This window comes from Sprattus sprattus, assembly GCF_963457725.1.
Source record: "Sprattus sprattus genome assembly, chromosome: 12".
In the NCBI taxonomy this organism is placed as follows: Eukaryota; Metazoa; Chordata; class Actinopteri; order Clupeiformes; family Clupeidae; genus Sprattus; species Sprattus sprattus.
In genome coordinates, this window is record NC_137910.1 from 7,409,212 (window position 1) to 7,434,467 (window position 25,256).

Below are 25,256 nucleotides of genomic sequence, written 5' to 3' on the forward strand. Positions count from 1 at the left end.
ACAGTCCCACCCTCTCTTGTTAGTCCTGTGTATTTAAGCCCTTGTGTTTCTTCGGGTTCTTCGGTTATCGTGTTACGTTCACACTGTGTGGACTGCTCCCTGAGATTCTGGTTTCCTTTTTATACCTGTTTATTTGCCTCATTCAGTAAAGTATTTCCTTTTGTTGTATCTTTCCTTGTGTCGTGCACTTGTGTCCACCCTTTTACTCAACAGCAGTTGTTATGAGCAGAAACAATGACTCATAACTAGGATGAGAGTCAGGATGCTGTAAGGAGGGAACAAGAGGCAAGGCATCTATGATGGCCAATATCTCTTTATTTTTTTGACTATTATTTTATCAAAGACTTATAATGACAGATCACTGTTGCCATGATTTTTTGGAAATGTGTACAAACATGAAATACTGTAAAAGCGTTGGTTTGAGGGAGCAGAAATGAATGCTGAATACACTTTCATTACTGCATTGTTCTGCACGGTTGCATCGCCCTGAAAGGAGAAGTGGATATTTTGGTTACAGCAGTGACATTTCCTAACCATAGGTTTTTGTGATATGTTAAACATCTACTAGGAGGACCAGGCACCTTAAATATGTTTTCTTGTTTGTAGATATAAAGCTGGCGTTTAAAAACAAGTCCCTTTGTAACTTTAAGCACTTTGAGCAATGCTGGATATTTTAGTGTGGCTGCATAGATAGAAAATTACACTGTAGTGGCAGCAGCTGCCTGTGGCTGTAACACTTGTTTTCATTTTACATCCCATCATGATTTTGTATAATACATAACTTTGTAGTGCTACAATTTCACTAAAACAGTAAAACAATTTCAAGGAAAGGAAAGTGTCTGCAGTGTGTTTTAGTCTTGGAGAGCACAGCTATGTCTGAAATGGGTTGGACATATTCCAAAGTGCAGTGATATCTACTTGTTTTTTTAAGACAACACGCAGGTTCTTGCCTACTTTAATAATTTAGTGTAACATGGAGACAGTCTGTAAACAAAGACTTTCTGTCAGAAGTTGAAAAAATGGATAGCTAGTAGACTGGCTGAGAAGCACAAACGCATGCAAATTATCTGTCAACAGTATCCTCCATATTCTGCTGATGTGAAAGCATAGCCCACAGGCCTATTAAACATTATGGCGTGCATCTTTGAATTTGAGATGTTATCAACTGCTCTGCATTTAATCACCCTAGCATTGCGCCTGCACCGGGGAGATCACATTGACCATAAAATGGTTGTGACAGGCCTGCTGTTTTCATTAATACATTGTTTTTGTTTTTACCTTACCTCTGTGGTAGTACTTTCTGAAGGCGATGAAGAAGTCAGGCAAACATTTATGATAGTATTATGATGAGCTCTTTAGTAACACCAAATTCAAAAAATCGATTCACAATACGTCACAAAAAGCTAGTAACATTGATAATAATAATAATAAACTGCACATTTACATATCCTATAGGATATACAAAAACATTAACTATGTTAGTTACATTTTACTATGCTGCCCAGAAAAATTGCCAGTTTCCACAGTGGAACTGAATACCTAGCCCTTGCCAAAAATGACACCCTGCTGCAGAATATAGTGTGTTTGTGGGGTACTACAACCATCCATCATTCTCAAATTCTGCATAAAATATGAGCAGGTGACTGCCACATGTCAATCACGTCAGCAACATAATACTTTGGATTTGACCCATAATTACATGGTATGGCAAAGGTTGTGTGCTGTTTGGGAATTAACTGGGTACTGAGTGTTGCTTGTTAACCACAGAGGTCGCTGTGCGTTGAAGAGGTAACGACAAAGAACTGAGGCCATTTGGGCCATAGCCCCCATCCCGTCTTCAGAGATGGAAAAAAAGTGGAATAGTGAAAATGCACCATAAAAAAAGGGATTGAGCAGATAAAGAAGGCTGGCTCTGGGCTGGGGACTGCTCTGGAGCCCCTTGAGTTGGTTGTTGAGAGAAGGATGTTGCACAAACTGCTCAACATAATGGACAACACTTCACATCCACTGCAAGACCTATTGGTAAGACAGCAGAGTGTTCTCCGTTGGCGGCTCCTACAACCCTGCTGTATTAAGGACCGCTAGGAGGTCATTCCTGCCAGGATGAGAGTCAGGCTGCTGTGAGGAGGGAGCAAGAGGCAAGGCATCTATGATGGCCAATATGTCTTTATTTCTTTGACAATTATTCAGAGACTTTATAACGACAGATCACTGTTGCCATGATTTTTCTCCCTGAGATTCTGGTTTCCTTTTTATACCTGTTTATTTGCCTCATTCAGTAAAGTATTTCCTTTTGTTGTATCTTTCCTTGTGTCGTGCACTTGTGTCCACCCTTTTACTCAACAGCAGTTGTTATGAGCAGAAACAATGACTCATAACTAGGATGAGAGTCAGGAAGCTGTAAGGAGGGAACAAGAGGCAAGGCATCTATGATGGCCAATATGTCTTTATTTCTTTGAATTATTTTATCAGAGACTTTATAACGACAGATCACTGTTGCCATGATTTTTGGAAATGTGTACAAACATGAAATACTGTAAAAGCGTTGGTTTGAGGGAGCAGAAATGAATGCTGAATACACTTTCATTAATGCATTGTTCTGCACTGTTGCATCGCCCTGAAAGGAGAAGTGGATATTTTTTTGTTACAGCAGTGACATTTCCTTACCATAGGTTTTTGTGGATTTTCGCTGTAGGAGGTCATTCCTGCCCACCTCAATGGTCCTACAAAATGACTCCCCCCTGTGCCTGGTGATGAGGGTAATCCTCTCAGGGCCAATGAAAGATGCATATTCAGAATCAGAATCAGCTTTTATTGGCCAAGTTAGTTTGCACAAACAAGGAATTTGTCTTGGTGCAGTGGCTCTCAGTGTGCTTACACATATTACACATATATACATTACAACACAAAACAATACAACAGTGCAAATCAGTACAACAGTGCAAAACAATACAATACAACAGTGCAAAACAATACAATACAACAGTGCAATGGATAAACAATTACAATTCTAAACAATTCTACATTTACATTACATTTGCAGTTACAGCTTTATCTCAAACTCTTATCTATCTATTATTTTAGAATTACTACTAAAATGAGAAACAATACAAGCATGTATTCAGGTTCTCAGACTTACCAGTTTTGGCCCAAATGCTGTTCATTCGAACATATTTTATACATAAGTCCCATTTCAACCTTCCTGAAGCAACCATCATCCAGCCTTGTTGTCACATATATATGGAAAGCAATACAGCGGCAATCATTTGCTTCTCTTTTCCAGAAATTCACCCACTCAGTGGATCAATCTGGGAAGCAAATAAAAGATGCACAACACCTGCCTCTCATACCAACAATGAAAGATTCATAGCTTTCTAAGTTGTACACGAGATTCGCATAAAATTGTATTTAAATGCAAACGAGCGTAGGAAAGATGCATAGGTGGACTGGATACAACAAAGGGAGAAAAGTGAATTCAAAGCACCGCTGTAGATGATACATAGCCTGATGAAAAAAAAAGCAATGACAGATACAGACAGTGAAACAGCTTGTATTACCATACCCACATGTCCTGCAATTTTCAAGTTAAATCATAGTGATCATGTGGTACCAATCATGTCTTTTGTGTAAATACAATGTTGGGTTTCTGCTATGGAATTGGGTTGAACTCGTGACAGATATGTGTTTTTGCCACCACATGAAAAGGCAACTCTTCAAATGCCATGTTATACCATCAGAGGTATTCCTCACCCCTGCTGCCAATACTGGTCACACCTCTACACAATGATCACAATAGCAGCACTGCCTGGGCCTGTGTTGGAGGTGGTGAGTTGCTTTTTTAGATGGTGGTCAATTATAAAAGTAATAGGTTGTTTTTCGTGGTCAGGCTTTTTACTGCATTTTCTTAACAATTTCCCATACCTTAAAACATAAATAAAGTCATCAAAATCTAAAACCACTGTTCATTCAGAAGCAGTCACAGGAAGTATTTATTAGTCTCTGACCAGCCGGCATTGTTTCACTAAAATGTCATAATTGATCACGTCGTTATGACTTTCATTTATTTTTATGTATGGATATTGCCATTTGTCTCACTGATTTGTAACCCTTTGCCATCATGACAAATTGTACTGTTACAGTAATGAAATGAATGAATGATTGCACTTTTCCACAATACCCAAAGCACTTTACATGCATAGTAAGGAGTCATCGCACAACCAAGAGTGAAGTGTTTTTTTTTTTGCACACTTCAGTAGGTGTGAGAGTAAAACCTTCATTGTGATTTTAACTGTTCACTGTTCAACTGTTTTGCTCCCTGGGGTGAACGTGACTGTCTTAGAAACGGTGTGAAACTGTATAAAACATTTGATTGAACCTTAGTCATTTCAGATCTCAGGAATCACATTTCAATATGTACTAAATCATCAATGACCTACATTTAAAATGTGCTTAAAAACTATAAACATGATCTTTGCTTGTGGTATTGATGTTACAACTGTCTAACAATATTCTGTTAATCTATTGTTTGCAGATGGGCTAATGTTTCTCTCTCTCTTCTCCAGGTTGTCTGGCTTTATGTTGCCATCTCCAATCGTGAGCACCGGGTCAATAATGGCACTGTGGTTTACTACAGACTTCGCTGTAAGTGCTCAAGGATTTAAAGCAATTTATGAAGGTAAGACCAAAGGTGATATCACTCTTTTGATGGAAATGTTCCCACGTGGATTAAAGGATATCTGAACTGAGGAGATAAACACCTTTGAGATTAGATGCGCCGGTCCCATGTGCTGTACTGGAAACAAAAGGGCTGTGTGGTATGTCAATTAAAAGAGAATAATTATATCTTCTTTTTATAGTTATATGATTATGGAATAAACTGCAGCTTAATTAAGATAGATGCTATCATGTATTGGGATGCTGGTCTTAAGAACCTATTTAAAGTGGAGTTGGGGAGCATAGTCATGTGACATCATATGATACCATACAAATTATAAGTTCTTATCCACATATAATGTAATTTAATTTCAAGCAGTTTTTAGCTGTCTGGTAAGTACTAACATTTTTGGATTCTGTCTCACAAAATGGTTTGGTTTTATTTGTTTGGTGGAAATGCTGGCCTCTTGGCTTCCGAGGCATTTCATCACAGGATGTTATCATGTGTGCACTCTTTGAAAAGTCAATATTGTTACAATTATATCTATCTGAAAGTGGCTTAGTATTGGGTGTGGAACCCTCTATTATAACACAAATGTGTTATAAAGCATGTTATAACAAATGACATACACTGTCATAAATTCTCAGTATTTCCAATAATACAACAATGTCATGTCACGTTTATCTGTAATTATCCTGGCAGTTCTAATATTTGAAGCCACGGCAGCTTGATGACATGTGGCATAGGCTCTAATGGCTTTTAAACTCATGAGAACTGCCATTATAATTACCAAGAATAAAGTGACTTGGAACTGTCATGGCAACAAAGGACAGGACATAGCATGCACCGGAACATCACACAAGTCTTTCTGGAAAGGTGCACATGTGAAGTGTTGCTTGCTATTATCAGTTTGTTCTGCTAGGTCAAACCTAGGGAGATCTATGCACTTGGGAAAACCCCTGAGCAGCATGTCTTTCAGCTGTGCCTACTGTGCATAGGTTCTGGAGTCATCAATGGCACTCTCAATTAGCTGAACAAACCTGATTTAGTTAATCAGTGGCATTGTAATTACATTGACCTTAATCAGGTGTGGTTGGAGCGGGGACAGACAGAGGACAAGCTGTGCTGGGAGGCCCCAGGTGTGTTGGGTTGTCAGCGCTCACCTACTGTACCTCAGCTTTGTGCGTTTGAGTGATTGGTAGTCTGAAACATGACAAGCACTGTATTTCTGTGTAAGGAGATAGTTTAATTTAATTTCTGAAGGCTGTAGTCTAGATTGAATTGAAATGAACTTGAAGTTGAAGACTAGTTTAGAACCTTGGATTGTAGACCCATGTACATTTACCCCAGATGCTGCCAGAGAGGTCTGAAACTCTTTAGAGGTGATGTGTGGGTTGACTTTTACCTGATTTATTCTTCTTCTGGTGCTTCTTGGTGATGGTCTTGATGGGCGTCCACTTCTAGGCAGAGATGCGGTCATGTTGAATGCCCTCCATTTCTAAATGATTTGTCTTGGATGGATGGATGGAGCTGGAATCTTTTGGAGATGGTCTTATAGCTTTCCCAAGACTGATGGGCTGTCAGAACCTTCTTCCTGATGTTCTCGGATATCTCGTTTCCTTTCGGCATTGTTGATCTGTGTGGGTACACCTTGGCACTACAGTAGTTTGGTTGGTTTCAGATGGTTTCAGGGTTAAGGATGTCTCAGATGATCGGTTTGCTTAATTGACTAATTAAGCACCCAAATAAGTTTCACTGAATCTGTTACCTGCTTGACTTTACCAATTCAGCTGGGGGTTCACTTACTTTTGAAATGGACTAATTCCATGTTTCATGTAGTCTTTTGGCTACTCAAACAATTCCCTCTAAAAAAAGTACATGCAAATGATAAACATAAACCTGACATTCCTTCTATGGAAAATTGGTGATGAAAAAACTGAAAAATCATGGTAAAACAACAGAAAACTCCTAAGTGGTCAAGGGGTTCACATACTTTAAAGTGGCACTGTAAATACAGACTTTATGTGTGAAATGTTATGCAGACAAAATATGCTGAGAACACCACATAAGTTGCAAACGTGCCATAAATCAATTCATGTTAAATACGACAACATGCCATTAGATTAAAACTGCAAGAGGAACACAGTTTTTCAACAAATTCACAGTTTAATTTGAGTTCGTCCAAGTTTTGTTCTGTGTGGTTTACCAGCTTTTCTTGTGCTTGCAAGTCACTCCAACTTCTGGTGGCAAATGCAATCACATCACATGCCCCATGCCTATGGCACTACCCAGCTCTGTGGCAGTAATTAATATCCAGTACAAAGGCTTTCCATCGATGTTAATGCCTGAATAAGGGTCTTGGTCTGTGCTTGGTGTTAAGTGGAAGAATGTCATTAATAATGGCCAGGCGCGTGTGGCCTGGTTCTTCTCTGTGAACTGAGCCAAAGCTATTGAGTTTTCAGTAATATCATGCAGTTTATAACACCAATACACTTTGAGTGACAAGCCATTGGGAGTTATTTATTCTGCATGTTCTATACATTATTTATGATATATCGCATAACATTACATCAGATATAACATTGTAAGTTGTTTCATAATACATTTAAATGCCGAATTTATAATAATGTCCATTTTTACATGTCTTTTGGATATTTGGAAAATGGCTGTATGTCATCATTGGCACAGATTAAAAATGTCAGACCAAGGCCAGCTGATATCTTCTATAGAGATTGAAACCTCTCATAGTCTCTCAGGCAAACACAACACCCCCGATCTTTCATGCAGGTGGAACATCACTGAAGCCAACACTCCGTGGCCTTGTCTGGGAATTCTCCGCCCCCTTCACTGCATTTCATTTGCTCAGTTAGTCTGGTCCACTTCAGTCACGTAATTGGACACTCCTTTAACCAATCAGACCAACGATACTATACAACGATACAACGATCGGTAATAAAGCAATCACATCTTTTTTCTGTATGAATTGTTCCAGGGCAAGTTTCTGTTCTATTTTCAAAGAAAACTTGCCTTTGAAATCATCCAAGACAGCCGCGAGAGCAGTATCGAAGTTTTGCTGGGCTTCGGTGGCCTCCATGTCCAATGTTTTCAAACTCTCTTTGCCGTTGCTTTTGTTACGTAGCTAGTCGTTATCCGTGGCCTCTTATATGATGCATCTATGGAAGCCCATAAATGTGAATCGACCTCGCAATGGGCCCCTTTTCTCATGAGATCTTAGACTTATAAATGAATGATGCCTATGCAAAATGCATTACCCTTGTTGCTCTTCTTAAAATATGGTTTTCCAGCATCGGTTAAATGCAAACTACAGACGGATCTGAAAAATCTCGCACTCAGGCGTCCCAGCCTGCTTTGCATCATTCATTGTTCTGTGTCAACAAAGTGCTTTGGTCTCCTTTCCAAGCCATATGGCAGCGGTGGAGCCACTGCAGCGGCATCCAGATGTGTGCAAAGCATGAGGTGTAGCGCTCGCTGAGGAAGAAACACATTATCCCAGTGTGAGGGCGCCTGCCCTGACTCATCTATAGCACGTCGCTAGCGTTACGTCATCAACTGTAACACTACACGCTACAATTTTGCACTCTATTTACATTATTTGTTTTAAACGTTTACTTTCATCGCAAATGTTGTTTACCTTAAAAACAAATACTGAGCTCCTGTTTCTACTTCATCTTAAGTAGCTCTTGTACTTGGATGGCCATCTGTTTATTTTTAACTGCTGAGGTTTTTGTTTATATTATCTCTCCTTGGTGAGCTATATTTAATCCTGGAGTAGGTGCAGTGCGTGTGGAAGTCTTTGAAGTTGTCTCTCCGCTGAATTCCAAGTTGAAGTCTGACCTTTCTCTATTATACATTACTCACTTGCTTCTTAGACCATTACAACCCAATCCATCAGGTTAATGGCTTTTTATATGGGACTTTGCTCTTTTGGCCAGAATGGACACCATTTCAATTGATTTCTAATGCAACCTTTGCAAGATTTGACTGTTATGGTAGGGTAGCCTAATTATATTTTAATTTATTTAATTATACTGTAGATCAAACTCACCTTAAGTGGTGTGGTGAATGTTATAAACACCCCATGAGTCTTTTTTATCCCTACGTGTAATGATTATATTTACTGGCACATTAGTTAAGGATTAAAATGCATCTAATAAGTCGATTATGAGCTGAAAAATTAGCCTTCAGCGCTGAAAAGGTAAGATTTTGGTGTAAAACGAATTAAGATAAAAAAACAAGATTCAATCATTTGTGGAAGCCATTGTTATTAAGTTATACAGGTAGCCCAAATCTTCATGTATATTGTTAAGGTTCATTAGTTTTTCTGTTTTTCATTAGAGCCATTTACTCCTTATCACTAACTCACACAAATTTCTATTTGCAACTCTCAGAATGTTCCTGTCCAAAATAAGGAATATTGATTGTTTCATTTCTTGACGTAATATGTTCTCTATATTTTTTTCCTCCCAAACCTCCTCTTCCATTATCTGTGACTTGCCGAGGTAACTAGCCTCAAATATTAGCAATTTCATGGCTATTGTCAATGATCAGCTGCCATGAGTGCCACACCTTCTATCTGCTGTTCCTGTAAATGTGTCTCCACAGATTCACCAGCCAGAGCCAGTTCCCCCAGACATCCCCTGGTGTCTTAACTCCTCCAAACGCATTGAAATCTTAATTGGCATGTGTATTCTACCCCTGTTGATGGCTGAGTCTCAGACTTGCAATACTAAACTGTATTGTTAGTCTGAGAGCATTGAGATACCTTTGGAGCAGGAGGGAATACCAAAAGAACACTGGTATGGGTAATAAACAAAGATAATGTGAAAGATCAGAACACAGCTCCTCTGGTATGCAACAATGACCTACAATTAACCTTCACTTCTAATTTCTCCACCAAATTGGCTTGCCAGTGAGGACTTGCTTACTCCATCTGGCTCTTCCCACTACTTCAACTGAAAACTAGGATACAGCGAAATTCAAAATTATGACCATTGTCACATACTCATAAGCTATCATAGCATCAAACATTTTGAGAACTGTCATGACAAAAACCAATAATGACAGAATATGCCACCTGTCATGATATATTCATATATATATATTGTGAATACATTAGACAGTGGGTCAATGTGCTTGTGGCATATGTCCCCACCACTCCCCACCAAGATAAAGCAAACCTACTTTGGTCGCTAGGCCGCTCCCCCATAGGCCTGCCTTCAAAGTATGTCGCTGCCTACACTAGTGTGTGTCAGCCTCCTAGACCTTCAATACAGAAGGCCTTGTCAGTGAAAGTGGGCAGGCTTTGTCTGCCTTTGCCATTGGCAAAGACCCCCACTATGCCTGGAAAAGTTCAAATACGTGTTTTTAAACCTCTAGCTAAATTAAGAGCGTTGAGAGGCTGCTTGTGCATAGTTTCTTTCAAATAATCCCTTATATAATGTCAATGAAGATGTATGTCAGAGTTGGTTCAGGAGTTAGAGGTTCACATTGCGCCCACCGTCCCCTGTTTCTGAACATTGCCGAGAGGGGGTTGTAGCTCAAACTGGTCATTCTTGTGAGCACTGGCACCTTATACTTAGCACTGGTTAGTACCACTAGGGGAAGCTCCAGACCTGGACCAGACCTCCGTGACCGGTCAATGCCTCCGGCATGACCTCTGTGACCGGTCTCTGTGACTGGTCAATGCCTCTACACTGTAAGCCCCAATAAGTTGAGTTTACTTAAAAAATTTGAGGAAAGTGGTTGCCTTAAAAACACCAAGTAATGTTAAATATAAACTTTTGAGTACATTTAACTTAAAATCTATTGCAATATCAACTACTTTGCAAAGTGACTACACTTAAAGCATTAAGTTCAATTAACATTCAAATTTCAAGTTGATTTAACTTAAAATCTATTGCAACACACTAAGCCCAGATAAGTTAAGTTTACTTAAAACATTTGAGGAAAGTGGTTGCCTTAAAAACACCAAGTAACGTGCAATGAAAACTTTTGAGTTAATTTAACTTAAAATCTATTGCAATATCTACTGCTTTGCCAAGTGACTACACTTAAAGCATTAAGTTCAATGACCATTAAAATTCCAAGTTGATTTAACTTAAAATCTATTGCAACACACTAAGCCCAGATAAGTTGAGTTTACTTAAAAATGTTGAGGAAAGTGGTTGCCTTAAAAACACCAAGTAATGTGTAATGAAAACTTTTGAGTACATTTAACTTAAAATATATTGCAATATCAACTGCTTTGCATAGTGATTAAACTTAAAGCATTAAGTTCAATGCACTTAATTCCAAAGTTGATTTCACTTAAAATATTTTGCAATAACAATCGCTTTGCATAACTACTACACTTAAGTGTGTAAGTTCAGTGCACTTAATTACAAGTTAAGAATTACAAGCTTTTTATTTCATTTTATTTCAACACTTTTTACAAAACCAAAAATACAAAACTTAAAAAATAAATACAACAATAAACGTTTGTTAGCACCTATTTGCAAGCTGCAAGCAAGATGTTTTTAAGCGTTTGAATTTTTGGTGGCAGCTTGCATTTCCCCAAATGAAGCATAACCTGAACGTACACAGACATTCCTGATATAAACATGGAAATGTTCTCGCATTACTTCCATGTTTCAGTCTATAATGTTTAAATAGCTGTGCTCTCTTTTCACAACTATGAGGACAGTCAGTACTTGCACTTCCAAAACATTGTTAAACAGCAAGAGGAGCGATTCAATATAACATGCTCCGCATTCAAGTTGTGACCACGTTAGGTTAACCACGGCTGATTTGTAGTGTTCCAAATTAATTACAGACTTAATTTACTTAATGCTTTTCAGCTGTCAAGAGCATTCACATTCCTACAATGCACTCTGTTCATGACTTAAACTGAGTAATTGAAAGCCACTTAACTTAAGTTACTGTGAATAACTTTGAGTAAAATGGCTTTAAATGACTGAGTTATTTTCACTTAAAGAATTCAAGTTTTATGACATTACTTCTAAATGTTAAGTATATTGTACTAAGTGTGATGACATTACTTCAAGTTTCTAAGTACATTCTACCTTTTTGTAGATAAAGTAGAATGTGTGAATAACTTTAAGTAGAATGGCTTTAAATGACTGAGTTATTTTCAGTAAAAGAACTTAAGTTTTATGACATTACTACTAAATGTTAAGTATATTCTACTGAGTGTGATGACATTACTTCAAGTTTCTAAGTACATTCTACCTTTTTGTAGATAAAGTAGAATGTGTGAATAACTTGAAGTAGAATGGCTTTAAATGACTGAGTTATTTTCAGTAAAAGAACTTAAGTTTTATGACATTACTAATAAATGTTAAGTATATTCTACTAAGTGTGATGACATTACTTTATGTTTCTAAGTATATTCTACCAATTTGTAGATATAGTGGAATGTGTGAATAGCTTTAACTGAAATGGCTTTAACTGAAATGGCTTTAAATTGCTTAGTTTTTTTCAGGTTATTCACTCATTCGACTTTTCTACAAAGAAGTAGAATATACTTAGTATTTTTTAGTAATGTCATCACGCATAGTAGAATATACTTAACATTTGGTAGTATCATAAACTTTCAATTATTTAAGGGAATAAAACTCAGTTGTTGAAAGCCACCTAACTTAAGTTAACACTTAGGTTTACTCATTCGACTATATTTACAAAGAACTTAAAAATGTGTAGTAATGTTATCAATTAGTAGAATATACTAAACATTTAGTAGTAATGTCATAAAACTTGAGTTCTTTAAGTGAAAAAAACTCAATAATTTAAAGCCATTTCACTTAAAGTTATTCACACATTTGACTATACCTACAAATAGGTAGAATAGACTTAGAAACTTGAAGTAACGTCATCAAACTTAGTAGAATATACTTAACATTTAGTAGTAATGTCATAAAACTTCAATTCTTTAAGTGAAGAAAACTCAGTGATTTAAAGCCATTTCACTTCAAGTTATTCATACATTCCACTATATCTACAAATTGGTAGAATATACTTAGAAACTTGTAGTAATGTCATCACACTCAGTAGAATATACTTCACATTTAGTAGTAATGTCATAAAACTTAAGTTCTTTTAGTGAAAATAACTCAGTCATTTAAAGCCATTTTACTTAAAGTTATTCACACATTCGACTTTATCTACAAAAAGGTAGAATAAACTAAGAAACTTGAAGTAATCTCATCAAATTTAGTAGAATATACTTAACATTTAGTAGTAACGTCATAAAACTTAAATTCTTTAAGTGAAGAAAACTCAGTCATTTAAAGCCATTTTACTTAAAGTTATTCACACATTCGACTTTATCTACAAAAAGGTAGAATATACTTAAAAACTTGAAGTAAAGTCATCAAACTTAGTAGAATATACTTAACATTTAGAAGTAATGTCATAAAACTTAAGTTCTTTTAGTGAAAATAACTCAGTCATTTAAAGCCATTTTACTTAAAGTTATTCACACATTCGACTTTATCTACAAAAAGGTAGAATATACTTAAAAACTTGAAGTAAAGTCATCAAACTTAGTAGAATATACTTAACATTTAGAAGTAATGTCATAAAACTTGAATTCTTTAAGTGCATTGTAATTAAAATGTTTAAGTACAGTAGACTTCATAAGAAATTGGGGTTAACAGTGTATCTGGCACTAACTGCTGGAGATTCCCACTAGGCAGAGGTCCAGTGTCCATTCCGTAAACTAACTTCACTTATTTTAGCGGCCTGGTAGCAATCTCTAGCAGTAAGTGCAAGGTGCTGGAGGCACAGACCGGTCACGCAGGCCATGCTGGAGGCATTGACTGGTCTTGGAACAGACTCGGCAGTTCCCCCTAATGATACCAATGATACCATCAGTACTAAGTACGAGGTGACAGTGCTCACAGGAATGACCAGTTGAAGCTGCAACTGAATAGCTTTTTGAAATAAGTTGTGTAACCTGTGGAGTCTTTTACATTGTGTGTGTCGCATCTTCATGTGTATCATCATTTAATTGGCATCACTTTGATTTTCCAACTTTAAATGCTGTTAAATCAATGGGAAAATATGAACCGTAGGCTGCCCTCAAAGTGTCATCAAACTAATTACAGGCACAGAACAGTCATGGGGGGCACTCTTATCTGTCACTCTTGAATTACTCAAAAAACATGAACATGTTAATTAGCATGCAAACATTAGCCCTCTCCAGTTGGTTGCAAACACAAAATAACTTTTTATTTCCTCCATAAACGGAAGCGTGCCCCATTGTCTTCCAGTCATTACGGCCTACATTATGTGTGTGCCTGCATTGTGTCTGGGGTAATGCTCGGCTGTGGGGCTGTTTGAAGTCGTGACAGACCGAGTGCACTCCACACTGGCTTCGACTGGAGCGGATGTGACATTCTTTGTCTGCCTCAAATCCCACAGTTCAAAAGTCAACCTCTCAGCACTCTGCCCCAATCTCTATTTGCCATTATTTCACCCTTGGAATTTTCACAGGGGATTAAGCCACACAACAACACATCATATAAACCAATTCCTGTGACATTAAACAGCAGATCCGTTCAGCACTTTCCAGCAAGGGGGCATATAATAGGGTGTTTATTTTTGTCCGGAGCTCGATGGTGCCATTCAATTGTGGACCTGCAACCCCGAGAAACATAATGGGAAGCAATGTGAGACCATTAGTGAGCAGTAAGCACTGGAAGAAATATGAATTCAGGTGGGCCAGTATTGAAACACTCGGTGAGCAAGGAGTCAACGACGTCTTCCAATTGGATTGTTAAGAACAGTCTTGTGATATAAGTTTTCTGTTACTCATTATTTGAGTGTTATACCCTACATCTCAGTGCAGTGTAATTATGGTTAGGTTGATTACACAAAGAGTCCTCAAAGAGTCTAGTAAAATGGACTTTTATTTATTGTCATTTCTTTCTTCCTTCCTTCCTTCCTTCCTTCCTTCCATCCTTCCCTTCTTTCTTTCTTTCTTGCTTTCTTTCTTCCTTCCTTTCTTCCTTTCTGCCTTCCTTCTTCAAGTATGGCAATCATATGTAAATGTAAACTGTTCTACTTAATGCTTTTTAAATGTATTTCTGATACGGCAGGTTCAATCACGAACGTTAAAATGGCTCCATCTCTGATGTCTTTTATACTTTAATTATGACTTCACAACGCTCTCCACTTTAATGTCTCGCTCTCTTTACGTCATTGACTGGATGAAAATGCAGCAGTCCATTTAGAGACGTTGTGTAACATGTTTGTGCTTAGATTCACATGACACACACACAGGAGTTATACATCACACCTCAGAAATATCAATCGATTCCGGCTAAATGCCTCCATGTTATTTCGTTTGAAAGGTTGATACTCAGATCAATCTACCCAGTCTGTGTCCCCATAATGGCAGATTTTCTAATCCATATATTGATGTGCAAGAACACCCAAAGCCACTGTGCCCTACATAAAAACCAGACTGCCTTATGGTGAAATTACCTGCTATTTGTTGATCTTATTTGTTCAAAATAACTACATATAGTTGTTCTTGCCTATTTCTAACTTAAGAGTTTAAAAAAAAAAGTTTTTTTCAGGGCTTTGCATAAACTAGACAGGGTAGTTCATTCATCACATTGATGGCATATCATCCTGATAGTATAATATGTGACACTAATTCAGACCAGCAAGCAGGCAGTAGGGAAGGATTTAAGGATTTACATGAGCATTTATTTTGCTATGCTGCATCGTGGGTAATTTGCCTTTCCACAATGAACGTAATATGTTGCAACACCATCAGACATAAACATCTGACTTTAATAATGGATGAATGCACCACGCTATTGTGTGCCGCACTCCAGGCTCCCAGCTGCTAATGTCTAACTTTTCTAAACGTATTTGTTTATTTAAACTCTGGCAAATATGTCTGCTGTAGCAATTTTGTCCCATTCAGATAGGCAATGCATTTATTATAAATTATTCATAAATGCAACACCATTAAAAATACATTTTAATTGTAAATCTGTCTGGCTCTACCTCACTTTTCCTTTTGCTCTTTTTCACTCTTTCTGTCTCTCTCTCTCTCTTGCGTTCTCTTTTTTCTCTTTACTCTCTCTCTCTCTGTATTTGTCTATGTGTCCTGTTCATCCCACCGAAGGGACCAAAGTACAAACTTCCCTGCTTTACCATTCGTCAGGGGACGGCCTTTTCTTGTGTCGGCTTGACCTGCTCGTGTCTTTATCGCCGCAGACGTTGCGCCGGAACGACTTAGGTCAGGGTAATTCTTTGTAGGAGCACCGACCCCCGGAATGTTGACTTTGCCTTCAGGTGGCACAGTGACAATCCCACTGGTGCAGTGCTATCTATACAGTGCAGTCCAACCTGCAGATCTGTGTGTGTGTGTGTGTGTGTGTGTGTGTGGGTGTGGGTGTGGGTGTGGGTGTGTGTCTGTGTCTGTGTCTGTGTCTGTCTGTCTGTCTGTCTGTCTGTCTGTCTGTCTGTCTGTCTGTCTGTCTGTCTGTCTGTCTGTCTGTCTGTCTGTCTGTCTGTCTGTCTGTCTTTATGCGTACACATGTGACTCAGAACAGTCTCACTGGCGACAGAGAAGAGAACACAGTCCAACCTGCAAACTGAGCTTCTGAAAACAGTGTAAGAGAGTACCTATCTTTGTGTGTTTGTGTGTGTGTGTGTGTTTGTGCCTAAGAATAGTAGTACTGGAGCCACACAAGCCCTCATTTTGTCTGAAGCTGGCCACGCATGGCCACCACACTCCACTAGTCACACGCAAAATGAGCCCACTGCCACAACTGCAGCACGGACAGGACACTTTGATTCATGTGAAGTCGACTCTGACTCCATAGTCATTCGCCTCGAACACCAATGCATTGACACACTGAGAGGGATAGCCTGCCATTTTGTCCTACATGAATGCACAGTCTGCCACCTTCTTTGGAACCATTTAGTTTGGCATGAATGTGGGACCCTGGGGTTGAAGTCTGTGTCTGTTACCTTCTGGCTTTTCTGTTTAATTACATTGTGCTCACATCCACCGAACTATTGATTGATTGAGAGTGGACGGCCATATTAACATCTCTTGACAAGTCACTATTAATAACCATAATACATTTGTTACTTTAGGTCATTTCTAACTTCAATCCAATAACCAGATTCAGTTGGTTTTGCATCCAAATGGCAGTAAATTGCAGTGAAATTCAGTAGACATTTTCTCAATTAAATGCCCTCCCCCTGCAGCCAAACACATCCGACTGTAACCTCTCATCACAAAACCTCTCTACTGCCTAAACAAGGCGCTTAGTAGCTGAGAATGGGTTTCACTGGAGAGGATTTCCACAAAAACCACCCAACAGCTCCAGCGCACGCCTGTGTGCAGAGGGGAGGAAATTGCAGGATATTTTCTGAATTAATGCAATTAGGGAAGTGATCTTTCACTCAGATGACTGTGGAGAACACTCCACATGCAATAGGCTGGTGCTGACAAAACATTTGATGTAATTATAGCCCCTTCTAAAGTCCTATCTGTAAGGAGGAAGAGGAGGAAGAGGAGGAGGAGGTGTATTTGTGGTAGCGTGGAAAAGTGTTCTTTTGCTGGGAGTCAGGGACATTCTTTTCTGCCGCATGGCGTTGAGGTTTGATTGACTGCAGTGGCAGAGCTGCCTGGATTATATTCCCCTTTAATCAAATTGCAATTTAGACCTGAAACTGTTAGTTAGGCCCCATTGTACCCACCAACTGGGCAGTAAAATGAAATAATTGAAGTTTCATTATGAAATACTTGAGCAATTTAGTTTGTAATGCCAAAATCTATGGTCACTCTTTTCGCTAATTAGTCCTGTTGGAAGCAGGATAGCGAGACATCAACCACAGCCCTATAAAATATCTGAGCCCGGCGGTAGCTGGGGTGGGGGGGGGGGGGGGGGGGGGGGGGGGTAGAGAGAGGGGGAGGTGGGGGGGAGGGAGGTGCAGGAGGGGAGGTAGAGAGATGGAGGTAGAGAGAGGGGGAAGAGAGGGAGGAGAGATGGAGGTAGAGAGAGGGAGGTACAATAGGAGCATGCAGTCCTGCACAGTTTGTGTCACAACAGTTCTATGAGTGAAAGAGTGACGTACGGAAGGAGCCTGATGTTTTCTGACAGCCGTTCCATGTCTGGCTTTTCTTATTTACTTTCACAAATACGAGGTGGTGTCATTTTGACGGTGACTTTAAGTTGCGGAGTGCGGCGGTAAGATGCCAGCGGCCATGCTCCGTTGACTCCGCCAGCTGTAAATTCACCGGCGTGATAAGGCACTGCATTGTTTACCCCCATTTGTCACGCCGTGCGGTCAGAGATTGATTTCGGGTCATTTGTTTATATTGCTGCTTCATATCTCCCTTTTCGGATCACGGTGGATGCGGTGACTCTGAAGCACTTTTATTAGACCATTATGCTCATAGATACCAGCGGGCTACCAGGGGCCTGGGCAGGAATAACACTAGACAATTTATACAGCATCCTAAAGACAGTAATGAAGAGTGCTTGTATGAGATGTATTCATTTGGAGTGCCACTTCCCTGAAGGGTAGAATAATGTGTTGTCCACTTGCATTTGCTTAGACCAACCATGCATACCCTATAAACTGGAAGAATAAGCTGCCCTCAAATGACTGCGTCTAATTCCACAGTGATTTTTATTTGGGCTTAATTTAAGTCTTTACCCACACCTCTCTTACTGCTCATTGCTGCAGGCTCATTAAGTCTGGAGGTAGGTGGTGCCTGATATTTTGTGTACACCATCTTTTTATATAAGCAGATGGCCCTGGTTACAATTATCGTGTGTGTGTCTGTGTGTGTGTGTGTTTATGCGTGTGTTTGTATGTAAATAGGAGTGTAATTATTAGCAGAGAAAGCCACACACCAAACTTTTGATAGTTAAGCCAATTTGCAGGATGCAGCATAATTTGCTTTTTAATGCTGTACTTCAATCTGACATTGTAGCACGGTATGCAGCTTTATCACTGCATAAAAAGTGTGCAGAGGGCCTGTAATAGTGGCGATGCTCACATTGCCTTGTGTGTATATACATGGTCAACCCAACCTCAGCCACGGCAAGGGCGATTTCTTCAACTTCTTCAAACTGAAAGCCCCAGTGAATTTGAATGTTGATGAACAAACAGCTGAAGTGTGTTGTATTAGTATGCACAGACACAGCCTTGTGCGAGAGGCTGGTGCGAGGGCCTCCTTGCACGGCAGCCACACGCTGGCATTTGTGAAATGCATTAACTGCAGTTTAATTGCTGCACTTTCCCCACCCCTGCCAGCTAATGTATGCTAAGCAGTTTGAGAGGGGGCAGCCCGAGAGGCGCTCACCCCCAGTTGGAAGGTCTGCATCTCAACACGCATGTCAACACAAGCAGGGGAAGCGTGGTGTGTGTGTCTGTGTGTGTGCAATTCAGATTCAACACAAGCAGGGGAAGCGGTGTGTGTGTCTGTGTGTGTGCAATTCAGATTCAACACAAGCAGGGGAAGCGGTGTGTGTGTCTGTGTGTGTGCAATTCAGATTCAACACAAGCAGGGGAAGCGGTGTGTGCGTCTGTGTGTGTGCAATTCAGATTTTTTTCCCCTTCCTCTTTTTCTTTTGTTTTTTCCCTCCATTTCCTCCTACCCATCCCTCTCAGTGGAGTTCTTGCCATAACTACTGAGGTTTTGGGAGTCAAGTTGTAACACTGCGTGTTTGTGAGTTAATCAGTGTGCTGATTTTGCAAGCACAGCAATTGACCTCTGGTCTGGTCACCTGTCTGTGTTCCGTTATGCAGATGTGTGTTTGACTGTAAAGCGGCATTATAAGAGACACAATTATATTTTAAGACTTCAATGTCTCCAGCCTAAGTGTTGTTTTTGTCTCACGTATATCTTGGTTATTGTATCTTTCTGTTATCAAATTTGTTTTTATTTGTATACCCTAACCTTAACCTGACCCTTTAGTTAAAGACTAAAGTGGTCAAGGATAAGTGCCGTGTGAAAAATGATCTGCTTTATGTTGATTTCAACGTTTCAAGACTAAATGTAACAAACATATGCAAAAGACTACATTTGTTTCAGACTGAAACCCTGTTGTCTGCGGTTCGGTTTCGGTTTCATGGAAGATTCATATTTGTGAGCAACAAGTTGATTGCCTGGGATTGTTTATAGCTCTGTCCGAGCCACTATGTTACAGTAACAGAGCCAGGACTGTGTATGAACGGTATGACCTGTTTTTTTTTTTTGTGCAAACACTGAATGGACAGCTAGAGGACTGTGAGGAGGAATAAGATGGAGTTGGCAAAAAGTGTATGGGGATAGAAAAGTGGACTGCACCTTGAGTACACATAAAAGGCAACAACATGAGTATCGAGAGAGAGAGAGAGAGAGAGAGAGTGAGAGAGAGAGAGTGTGAGAGAGTGAGAGAGAGAGAGAGAGAGAGAGAGAGAGAGAAAGAGAGAGAGAGTGAGAGAATTGGACCATTTACTTCAGACACACAATATGACATGGGTTTTCACTGTCAACTCTACCAGTATAGTTAACTAAAACCCCCTTAAGAGCCCGCATGTGAATTTACAGATTGTTTCAAACGTAACGTTGGTCTCTCACACTGTCTTGATACATCCTTCCCCATGATAATGTGTTTTCCTGTCACTGGTAACTTCTTTACACATCTGACTTCTTTTCTTGATAATAACTACTACTACTTTCATTAGTTAGTGAGTGTAGGTACTGACACACCATATTGCTAACTTAAGGTTGACGACTATAGCTACACAATTTTGTTTATGATAATAACCCTGCCATATATTTGGTACTAGGAAAAAGGGAGTACATTAAAAACCTAGCCATGGTGATGTGTACTGGTATGGAAAAAAAGCAGTGCATTCTTTCCTAAATTGATATGAGAAACATTGGGAACAGAAAGAAAATGTCGGATACACCCTGCTACTGCCATCATGGATTAGTTGTCTTTAGAAAGGCTCACTCTGTGTCTGTCTGTTTTGTAATCTTAAAGAACAAAGTCTCTTCATGTTGGCATTTAAGGCTGCTGTAGCTATTCCCCAGTGCACCTCCCTCATCTTTAAGTGTGAGATCCTTGCAGGGTTTAATTAAACTATTTCATAATACGAGTATGAATAGTTCACAGCCCCATCTGACATACACTTGATCCCATAGGTTCTCCTCATAGGTGTTACAATGTTTTAAATATAATGAACATGTCACACCAATACAGTATAGCATATGGTGGTTTGATAATTGAAATTCAATTGCGTTATACTGACACACGCCGTAGGTGTTCAAGATGAGATTCAAGAGAAGTTGACCCAGACACCCTTCAGTTGAAGTTCATGCAGGTTTTTAAAATTCTCACTCCATATTCATAAACACCACTGACATACATATATTCATTTCTCTTCCCCTGCATAAAATTATCAGAAATCCCTGCACCGCGCTGGAGCCATGCATAAAATATGAGTGCGGTATGTGACACAGTACCTGCTGCGGATCACCAAAAAGCAGGGTGATAGAGAGAATGTGTTTTTGGTTGTCTGCATTAGAAGTACCTCGGTGTTGTGATGTTGCACATTAGTTTTTATTTCCAACACATTTTTCTGAGCATCTAATCAATGCAGCTATACATGTCAACTTTTACAGATTGTTCATGAATGAGACAGATTTCCCCTATCTACATTTCTTATCGATGCATATATAAAATCATATGTATTGCGTGCTATTAGTTTTGAGAACAATAAGTGTACACATGATCACATCGTACTATGATAAACAAATAACAACAACCGTATGCTTGTTTCCACTATAGTGTAACATAATTGTGACTGGCCCCGGTGCAAATTTGTATTCTTGCACCCCTCCCCCCTTGCACCACAAGTGCACCCAGACACACACACACACACAAACACACACACGCACAACCACTCCAGACAACTGCAAAACTTAAAATTGCTATGTCACCATTGAGAGGATCACCATGCAACTCCTTTCTTATCCTACAAACCAGTTAGTGGTTTTGATCGAAGGCTGGCCGAGGAGCCAAATGTATCTATGCTTATCTAACAGCCTGCCCTTGGCTTAAACCACTACAGCTTTATTTCTCCAACTGTCAAACATCCAAACTAGCATTAGCCGGCCTACAGTAACTCCACACGAAGGTAGCGTACGTCTATAAACATAGAACAAATAGCCGCCAAGAAAAGCACAGCAACTCATTACAGGATATGAATGAATGGATGACAGCACCTTGATCTGACCCTCATCCTATATCATTCATCCTCAAAGGCACGCTGACCAAATGGTATCACAGGCACGGTTACTGTAACAGTAGGTGCACATTTTCTAACATATGAGAGGTAAGAATTATATAGATTTAGATCCTTGATCCCACTCCATAACAAAAAGAAACCTGTGTTCACCAAGTTAAAATGTCTGCCTCTGCTGTTTTCTATTGAGTGTATATCCAATCCACTGAGTCTTTCTGAGTCTCATGCAGTCCCTCCCAGCGGTGCAGATGGGATTTTTGAACTGGGGGGGGGGGCTAACATTGCCTAGTCAGCTGTGCAGAGTTATTAACTGATGACTGTCGTCTTACGTAGGGAGACTGGTTGGGACGGATTGGGGTCACTATGAATCTGGTGGGGACATGTCCCCCCCCGTCCCCAGTGCTATCTGCACCCCTGGTCCCTCCCTCCCAATACCTTGTGTCACCAGAACTTAAAACTGGCAGCGATTCAAATTTTGGAGGCACGTAAGCAGCAGGTGGTCTGCTGGTGAGCTGCCAGCATTTGGTAAGACAGAAGAAGTGATTGACATGACATTATCTGTTAGAAATGTTCAAAAACAACAGCCTGGTACCACATCTGCAGTAGGTCTACAGACTCCAGTATGAAACATGTTGAATATGCAAACACTGCTCATGATGAAAGGTAGGCTAGGTCATTAGCATTTCACACATCATTGTTTAAAAAATCAGCTGCATGGTATAATCAGGAAAGTGATAGTATCAAATCAAGTGTATAGTATCAAACATTTCAGACCAACTTTGCAAATGCAATAGCCTATACCCTATTAAGTAATATTAGTCTGCAGTAGGGTTTGTGTCAAGCAAGTATTTTTGAATAGCCTAGCTAGCTAACAAATGTAGGCTAACCTGATTAATTCTTATGTTTCATGCTGTATGTTATCCTAGACGCTTCTATGGATGTTTTGATACAGACACATTTCTATCAGAATTCATAGTCACACACTGAGCCAACAACATCTAGACGTTCCATTAGAAACAATCATCAAATCATCTGGAGGCAGTTTGTGTTAAGTGACCAGTACAGAGAGGCATGAATTTGGGTCACGTCCGAGTCATAGAAGTTTCCTTAGCAGACAAATATGTTAGTTGAATAGTTCATAAAACACTACTGATGGTCTGATGACTGTCCCTTAATGGACCTTTAAAAATGGTGTCACCAAAACAAGACAGGTACTTGTATTCTTTGTAAATAGAGCTGTGGACTGGTTAAGATGCTCTCTTCCATACATACAATAGGTCTAAGCAGACATAGGATATGCGTTTAGCCGTATTCCCCGTAGCAGCAGTCTTCCCCCAGTAGTAACGATATTGCAGATATGCTATGGCAGATACCTTTCTGAAGCCATGTACACCCTGATTTGTCTGGATTCACATCAAGTTAAGTTGTCATCATCCGCAAGAATCTTACATTCTTTATTTTAGCACTATGAACCCAGGATGTCTTTAATATAGTGGCATAAATAATCTACAGCTGTTTCCCGAGCACAGATGACCGAGGGAATTAAAGTGAAAGTGAAAGTAAAACAAATGGACGGGCTGCCTGAATAAAACATGGAGACAGGGGGAAATAATGGACAGAGGTGTTAATGTACTTCGAGGTGAGTGGCCTCTATGAAAATGGAACGTGCAACGCCCAGTGTGTGTGTGTGTGTGTGTGTGTGTGTGTGTGTGTGTCTCTGTGTGTGTGTTCACGGCAGGCACCTTTGAGTAAACTGACAAATCCCTTCTGCAAACCTCCCATCTCCCACTAATGTCATCTTGTCAAACGTGGAGTGTCTTGAGGATTTCGGAGTTAAACAACAACAGGAAATTAAGAGATTTATCGCTCTGTACTAATGAACAGAGTCAGAATAACAATTTCATCTTTGGAAATTATCTTTTCACCTCTTTTTTTCTCAGCACACAGGACGGACCTCATTTAGATCTGACAAATAAATAAAACAAATCTGCATTGCTAATCATAACAACTCATGTGTGAGCCAATTCTAGTAATGACTTCCACATCATGTGTGTAGTGACTTCAAATAAATAATACGTTTGGGAGAATTAAATGCAATGCTAGTTTATTGGTTCAGTGAACACCTTTGATTATGTCACTAAAAATATGAGTTTCATTTTGTTTTGAATGAAATTGTTCATATAAAATATCTCTCCCATAATACCTTTTCAGTGAAATTCAACCTCTATTCAAATCATGCTTTGAAGCCCATATTTAGCTTGAATCAATGTAGTGGCTGCACATAATGTCTATAAAAAGTTACCTGAGACAATCTTGGATTGAAGTAATCCACACTCTCTTTTAGAGAAGTATTTATGTATTTATGAAATTCCTAAAACGTACTCGTAAGCTTTTCCGGTGCCTTGAACTCATACTGCCAAGGTCACTGAACTGTGCATCTCTCGGTTCATGCCTATTGTCACCTATTGTAAAACAGAACCAAAAGAAAGAATAAAAAGCAAACAAACAAAAAGACAAGCACTCAGAAGACACAAGCCTTCTCTGTAGCAGTCGACATGATGAACAAATAGGCTCCCTTTAATCCTCTGCAAAGAATACAGTAAGAATATACTGTTATCACTATTTAAGATTCATGAGACTTTGGAAGTGTATGAGACTCGCAAGAATTCTTCATACCCTGCATGTGTTTTTTGTTTTGTTATTTTTTTTCATCCTCAAAATGCAAGCTATTGTGAAATTCTGCCAGTGCGAGTCATTTCGCTTGAACTTATCCATCACTTTTGACTGTGCTTTGTGTGTGAATCAGTACAGTATTTCTCAGATCACGTGATGGCGGTTACATGTGAGAGTATACCTTTGTTCTCAGTGCAGCTCTACAGTCCTTTTATTTTATTATTGAACAGAATACATTTCCCATTCGTCTGCCTGTGGTGAGCCAACAAGTGGCATGAGAAGATGGCTCTCGTCTTGACAGGAGGCTGGCCTGGGGAGACCACAGGGGAAAAATGTTTATTTTTGGTTCCCTTTGCGGAGGCCATCTTAGGAGCAGAGGGCACTGAGCTGTGGATGATTTCGGCCGTCAGCTCCGTCCTCGTCAAAAGGGGCTTGGTATTCCAAGGACCATCTACCTCTCGTGCCCTCAAGGCCTGGCCCTGGCCACCTCCTGGAGCTGTCTGTCCGCAGACAGAGAAGAGCGAGGAGCTTGCAGAATTTCAAAGGCCGCTGTCACTAATGCAGAGCGATCATAGATTCACAGCAAAGCTCCACCAGTTCATGCACACGCGCACACGCACACACTCAGGCA

General features: G+C 39.6%; 1 protein-coding gene across 2 annotated transcripts in view; it reads left to right on the forward strand.

The window, feature by feature from the left end:
- LOC308373388 (CUB and sushi domain-containing protein 1) overlaps positions 1-25,256 on the forward strand; it is a gene marked incomplete at both ends in the record, with an annotated part of 288,794 nt that overhangs the window by 106,968 nt on the left and 156,570 nt on the right. For both annotated transcript variants that reach the window (XM_080848876.1, XM_080848877.1), the window contains one exon: positions 4,563-4,675. In XM_080848876.1, the coding sequence (XP_080705002.1) occupies positions 4,563-4,675 (113 nt within the window). The remainder of the gene's footprint in view (positions 1-4,562; positions 4,676-25,256) is intronic.